At 57.1% G+C, this 6098-nt stretch overlaps 3 protein-coding genes across 3 annotated transcripts in view; 2 read left to right on the top strand and 1 right to left on the bottom strand.

Annotated features, from left to right (window-relative positions):
- Positions 1-138: 138 nt before the first annotated feature.
- On the top strand, positions 139-473 carry SPRG_21632 (hypothetical protein; the record flags this gene model as incomplete). Its single annotated transcript, XM_012355160.1, has 3 exons — positions 139-222; positions 265-323; positions 371-473. 3 exons carry the CDS (start codon positions 139-141, stop codon positions 471-473), a joined length of 246 nt encoding a protein of 81 aa, XP_012210550.1.
- Positions 474-1250: 777 nt separating this feature from the next.
- SPRG_15869 (hypothetical protein) lies at positions 1251-3192 on the top strand. Its single transcript, XM_012355159.1, has 7 exons — positions 1251-1940; positions 1985-2099; positions 2150-2325; positions 2376-2575; positions 2624-2690; positions 2755-2992; positions 3048-3192. Exons 1-7 carry the CDS (start codon positions 1342-1344, stop codon positions 3177-3179), a joined length of 1527 nt encoding a protein of 508 aa, XP_012210549.1. The 5' UTR covers positions 1251-1341; the 3' UTR covers positions 3180-3192.
- Positions 3193-4596: 1404 nt separating this feature from the next.
- Positions 4597-6098, bottom strand: part of SPRG_21631 (hypothetical protein) — a gene marked incomplete at both ends in the record, with an annotated part of 2764 nt that continues 1262 nt past the window's right edge. The window contains one exon of the mRNA XM_012355158.1: positions 4597-5550. Coding sequence (XP_012210548.1) covers positions 4597-5550 — 954 coding nt within the window. The remainder of the gene's footprint in view (positions 5551-6098) is intronic.

The raw sequence follows: 6098 nt of genomic DNA, 5'->3' as shown, positions 1-6098 counted from the left end.
GTGCTAACGATTCGGCCTTTCGGTGTCCCCCTGCAGCGCAATGTACGGCACTGTCAAGCCAATGGAAGCTAATGACTTGGTGTCTAGCCGCGCGTGCTCGAGAAGCTCATTGCGGACCAAGGATTCCTTACGATTGAAATGACGCTGCAGTACCAAGCGCCGGGTGGGCCGACGCGCCGCCGAGGCACGACCGTGGGGCTCTGCACCATCGACCTTCCGCAGGTAAAGCCTCGATGGAGACAGCATCGACGATGCGCCTCGTAGACGTCGACGCAGGACAAGATCGTTTTGAGTGGGTTTTGTCACTTTGAGCAGGAGGCGAGGTTGCCCTGCACGGCCATAAGTAATATTGTGCTCACAAGTGTTGTAGCCGCGTCACACGACCGTCGTCTCCGAAAGGTGTCGCCACGCCCACCGACAACCCCTCCCGGCTCCCAGAACGATCCGCGGAAGCGGCGCCACCAGTGCAGTAAACTGTGTAACACGTTCGTTTCTACTCTAGTACAAAAGACAGCGTCGCTGCTGACGGAGACCGCACGCTGGTGCGGCGACTTCGTCATCCACGCACCCACGTTTATGCCCGCGCACGCTTCCGAGAACGTGCTGGAGCTTGCGTGATCACGTCAAGCGAGTGATCCTGCTGCGTCAACAGCGAGTCGCATCCACTCGCCCTGTCTAGCATGCCATCAAATAGCGTGCACACTCACACCATTTCCGTTTCTCGACGCTCGCAGGCGCCGTTGCGGCGACAACAGGATTCGCGTCGTCGGTGGAAGGCGCGTGGCTAATTTGCCACTAAAACCAAAGCTGTCAAGGCCAGGAACGCCTGCGACGCTACTCGAAGCGTCGACAGACCACAGGGCATGCGGTGTCGCGTTGGCGCATCAACGCTCCGAGTACTCCCGCGCTCATCGCGGCCTTCCATTGGTCTGCATAGCATCGCCGTCGGCGTCGGACAAGAATGTCATCGATTGCGCTTGTCGCTGTCGTGTCGCCGTCATGACGCACACGCGGCGACGCATGACGTCACGGCGCCGACGCCGCTGTTGGCGGTCATCGACTGGAACCTTGCCGCCGCGATACACCAGCAGCACCAAACGACTCTTGATGTCGACAAGCTCGCCTCGCACGTCGAAAGCGCCTTCTTCCTTCTCAGATTCCGAGATCTTAGTCCACGTCACGGTCGAGCTTCTCGACCGAAAATAGTATACGCATCATGTCACGGAAATGGTGTAGGTTCAACGTCCGGCGTGGTATCCGGATGCGTTCTGTTTTTGGCTCGCATGTTTTTCTTCACTTTTCACTTTGACCATCCGCCTCCGTTCTTAGAGCCATCGGACCATGTTGCTCAACCTGGCGCTGCTCGCTGGCGTCGTCGCCATGGTGCTCGTCTACGGCTACCGCATCGTCTCCAACTTCCTGCGCTTCGCATGCCACCTCTACTTTCGCAAGATCACTGTCTATGGCATCAACAACCTCCCGCGCGAAGGCCCGGTCGTCGTCTGCCCCAACCACCCCAACATGTTTATCGACGCGCTCCTCGTCTTGACCGAGTGCACGCGTTTGGGCCGACCGCCGTTTGCGTGGGCGAAAGCCTCGCTCTTCAAGAACCCGGTCGTGGCGCGGATTCTCACAGCGCTCGGCGCCGTCGCCGTCTTCCGCCCGCCCAAGCCCACGGGTCTCCAGGACGTCGACTCGGACAAGACGCCCGAAGAGATTGCGGCGGCGACGCGGGCCATGTTCAAGTGCACGTGGGACGTGCTCGCGCGCGGCAACGTCGTCGTGCTCTTTCCTGAAGGCACGTCGTACACGCTTCCGCGCATGCTCAGTCTGCGCACGGGCGTCATGCGTGTCGCGACAGGCTTTGTGAAGGAGCACAACACGCCGATCACAGTCGTGCCCCTCGGTCTTACGTACTTCAACAAGGACCACTTTCGCAGGTACGACATCTCTCTCTCTCGGTATATGACTCATGCGATGTTAGCGAGGTGACGCTCGAATATGGCGCGCCAATTGTGATTGACCAAGCCACGATCCAATCGGAAGCCTTCTTGGCCGACGAGTACGCCGAAGTCAAGCACCTCACCGAGCAGCTTCAGGTACGAAGCGTACCATTTTGCGATACCGACTCGAATCCGCATGGTTATAGGAGCGCATGCACAGTGTGACGCTCAACGGCAACGACTTTAGTTCGCTCCGCATCGCGCGCATGATCAAGCGACTGTATGTGGGCGGTCCGCTGAGCCCGAAAGACGACGTGCATTTTACGCAGCAGCTGATCGACCTCGTCGAAGGCAAGCTTACGACCAAGGAGACGGAACAAGTGTACGCGCCTTCGATTGGCGTTTTTGGAGTTTGATGGCGATTTGTGGCAGTGTCTTGGACCAGCTCAAGACGGACGTCGTGACGTATCAAGCGAAGCTCGACGAGCTCCGCCTCAAGGACGCCGATCTGCTCGTGTCGCTCGAGAACGAGTCGCTGCTACAGCTCGTGCTCGAGCGTCTCTGCTACCTCGTGGTTCTCCTTCCACTGGCACTGCCCGGCATCCTGCTCAACCTGCCCTTTTACCTCATTGGTAGCCTCCGAATTCTGCTGTGACATCTCACTCATTTCCTTGTCATAGGCAACAAGCTGAACGATCTCGCCGGTTTTACCGAGTCCAAGTCGATGTTCAAGCTCTTTGCTGGCATGTACGACCGTCGACATTGCACTTTTGGATATATGTATCAAGTTGATATTGACTCGTGTTGCTAGGGTGCTCGTGCCGCTGCAGTGGGTCTTCCTCATTGGCACCGGGTGGTATTTGTATGGGTCGACGGCCGCGTACGCCGTCGCGATTGCCCTCCCGCTCTGCTTTTACTCGCACATTCGCGTCCTTGAAGAAAGCCGGTCGATCCTCGAAAATGTGTGGTTTCTTGGGACGATTGCGACCCGCAAGGACCGCGTCACCAAGCTCCGCGACGACCGTGCGCAAGTCGCGGCGACCGTCAAGGTGCGTTTTACTCCAAGGACTCTCTATCGTACAAGTGGCTTATACATTGCGGTAGGCGATTGTCGAGACGCTGGTGAAGGACCCGATCATGGACAACGTCAAGCGCGCCGTGTCGCCGATGCATCAGACGCTGCGGAAGCGCACCAAGTCACGAACCGACCTCTCGTTTATGAACTCGACGACCTAATCATCGATAAGACGGTTGGTGTACTTATAGCTTAGTATGAGATATAGCTGCCGAGCATCAGCAGCGGGGTGGGCATGATGCTCGTAAGCCGCTTTGCTTGCGGTTGTTTTTGGAGGTTGTCTTGGAGCTTTCAGGATCCAAGGAGGTCCATAACGCTTGATTTGTGTCGCCGCCAAGCAAAACAAGAGAGTGACACGCCGGACATAGATCTTATTGTACTACCTAAGATGTTTATGACGCGCATGGCACTGAATGTTACGGTGTCAATAATGCCTCTGGTCGCACTCTGCTCGGTCGCTCATGCTCAGCGGCTTCTGGCGCCCACCTTAATCTGCGGGTCAGCAGGGACATTGCCCAGAGTCAGTGCACCCATGGACGCGCACAGCCTTCTTTCAGCTACAACTGTATGCTCGGCTGGGGCGGCAATGGCGTATCTGGCAAAGTCGCTCAAAGAAGACACTCCAGACATGCGAGTTTAGGCAATGTGTATCAAGTAGGACGACATCGACTACGCAGCACAGACTCATTGCATGTCTTGCTTGGCTCGCGCAGAAGCGGCCTTCCCTTGCGCAAACACGACGGCTGCAAACCCTTCGATGCCTCGGCTGTCGAGGCCTCTGTATACGCGTCCGAGGCTTTCGCATGCGCGACACCGACGTTGGCACCAGTTTGCACCGGCGTCGCACGCATTCTCCATGTCTAAAGCAGGCGCTAAAAGGTTTTATCGTTGGCAACACTATCGGCTGCTCGTGCTTCGAGGTCGTCGCATGTGGTAATTCTTCACGAGAGAGACTGTTTTCCAGAGCTCAAGTCCGTTATCATCAAGGCCAAGGTCTGGGACCCGGGGTTCGATGAATGTTCGATCGTGTTGCTTGGACATGGAGGTCGAGCTATATCAAAGGTCGCTCGCCCCTGAAAAATGGCGCCAAAAACCTCTTAAAATACATGTCGTGTCGCTGCACGTGTAACGATATTGCGCGCCAAAACCAACCTTTGCGTATCAACGGTTGGATTCGGTGCGATTGACGTGCTTCAGTAGTCCATGAACGGTAATTGGAATCCCATCATGACAATCCGACTCCTCTACGCGACCATATCGAGGTTCAACTTCTCGATAGAAGGCGAGCTGGATGCCCTACGCAGTTATGACCTTCTATGGCTGGCATTTATTTGCTTTGCAAGCTTTCAAGATCGACCTTGTTGCCACCGGCACCTTTCTCCACTCGGGTGGTTCTCGGTCTTGGCGTAGCAGAATGCAATACACACCGTCATCTCTCGTCTGTCTCGTCTCGGCGTGTGTTCCCCAGTACAGGCCGAGCAAGTGAAAGGCCGTGATTGACTTGTCGATAGTTCACAAATTAATATTGATCCAAGATTGTTCTAACTCTAACATAATAGTAATAGGGTACAGCGTATTTTACGCGACAGGGGCCATGGTGCAGATACGGCACGCACACGGCGCGGTCGACGTCGTGAGTCGCCACGTGGCCGACATGCCCGCGCCGTGCTTGCAGTGCAGCGACTTGTGCAGCTTCTCGCCGTCCGCGAGCGCTTGCTGGATGTGGAGGTGCTGCATGAAGAAGCATGTGAGCGGCTCGCGCAGCCGCGGCTCCAAGCCTTCGAAATCAAAGTTTTGGCGGGGTTGGAATTCGGTCGTGAGAAAGACGACGGCTTCCAGCACGTCGCTGGGCGCAAACGACTGGAAGCTTGCGTCCATGAGCGTGAGGTCGATAAAGTAGTGCGCGTCCGCGAGCTGGGTCGGCGTCATGTCGGCCATCGCTGGCAGCTTCTGGAAGCGCGAGAGCATCGTCGGGTGCAAGATGCGGAAGCCGAGGCGCTTGAGAATCTGGCACTCGATCACGAGCACGTGGTGCCAGCTCCAGTTGCCGCGCCGGTGGCGCTGCTGCAGAATCTGCTTGACGCGGAGGCTCTCGAGCGCGGCCTGCGTCTCGTTGAACTTGCACGCGATCCAGATGCACGCAATGCTGACGACCTCGAGCCACTGGATCGTGATCGGCTGCACGTGGAGGAAGCGGTCGAGGAGGTCGATGGCCATGTGCACGGTTTCGTGGCCGAGGCCGAGGTTGTTGGTGAGCGTGTACAAGGCGGCGACGTAGTAGTTGCGATCGTCGGTCGTTACGACGCGGAAGTGCTGCTTGGCCTTGGGCGCCCACGGCGCAGCGTCGACGTCCAGCGGCTGGTCCGTCGCAACCTTCGGTGGCACGTTCTCCTTGTTGCACTTGGACGTGTCGACCGGCACGACGAGCTTGTGCAGCCGTCCACGATGGAGCGTGAACTTGTCCGTGAGCTTGGACAAGGCCTCGCGCTTGCAGCGCTTGCTGTCGCCGTCGGCGGCCGGCGACAAGCAGCGCTTCAAGCATGATGACTGCGCGACCATCATGGAGGAATGGAGAATGCACTTGTCGACGCCATTTCAACCCAATTGACCCAAGACCGTGTACCGTACGACACATTTGGGGCCAAGTTTTGGCGGGCAGATTGGCGTGCCAGAAATTTTCCGCCAATCATCAGCGTGTATCATTGTATACACGTCGTTCATTGGTGGACGCGTGTTTCAACCGGTATGCTAACTGCAAAGTCGCGTTACACTTGGCATTTGTATCCAAACCGTTCGGTTGGCACAAAAGTGCGGTTTATAGCCGCTGTGAAAGGCGGGAAAGCGCGCGCTGACAGGCCACCAGCTGCCGACAATCTGGCGCCGTTCGCGCCGTCTCGTTTCGCGTGCTCACCACCACGACACGAGTGGATCGCAGAGTGGATCGTCCGGCTGTCGACGACGGCGTGACAGAGGAAGCGACCACTCGGTGCAATCTGGCGCCAGATTTTAGACCTGAAACGCTCCTGTTTCGAATTTCCAGGTCGAGATTCTCAGATATTGGCGCCAAATCCAAATCCAGA

Source organism: Saprolegnia parasitica (genome assembly GCF_000151545.1).
Source record: "Saprolegnia parasitica CBS 223.65 unplaced genomic scaffold supercont2.211, whole genome shotgun sequence".
Lineage (NCBI taxonomy): Eukaryota > Oomycota > Saprolegniomycetes > Saprolegniales > Saprolegniaceae > Saprolegnia > Saprolegnia parasitica.
The sequence above is the reverse complement of the archived record's forward strand: the minus strand, read 5'-3'. Positions and strand labels throughout refer to the sequence as shown.

Bases quoted from the DNA above. Each gene is read 5' to 3' on its own strand.
- SPRG_15869 (XM_012355159.1), top strand. From the start codon at position 1,342: ATGTTGCTCAACCTGGCGCTGCTCGCTGGCGTCGTCGCCATGGTGCTC. The intron at 2,100-2,149 runs GTACGAAGCGTA...GCATGGTTATAG, and splicing joins ACCTCACCGAGCAGCTTCAG to GAGCGCATGCACAGTGTGAC. The intron at 2,576-2,623 runs GTAGCCTCCGAA...TCCTTGTCATAG, and splicing joins CCTGCCCTTTTACCTCATTG to GCAACAAGCTGAACGATCTC.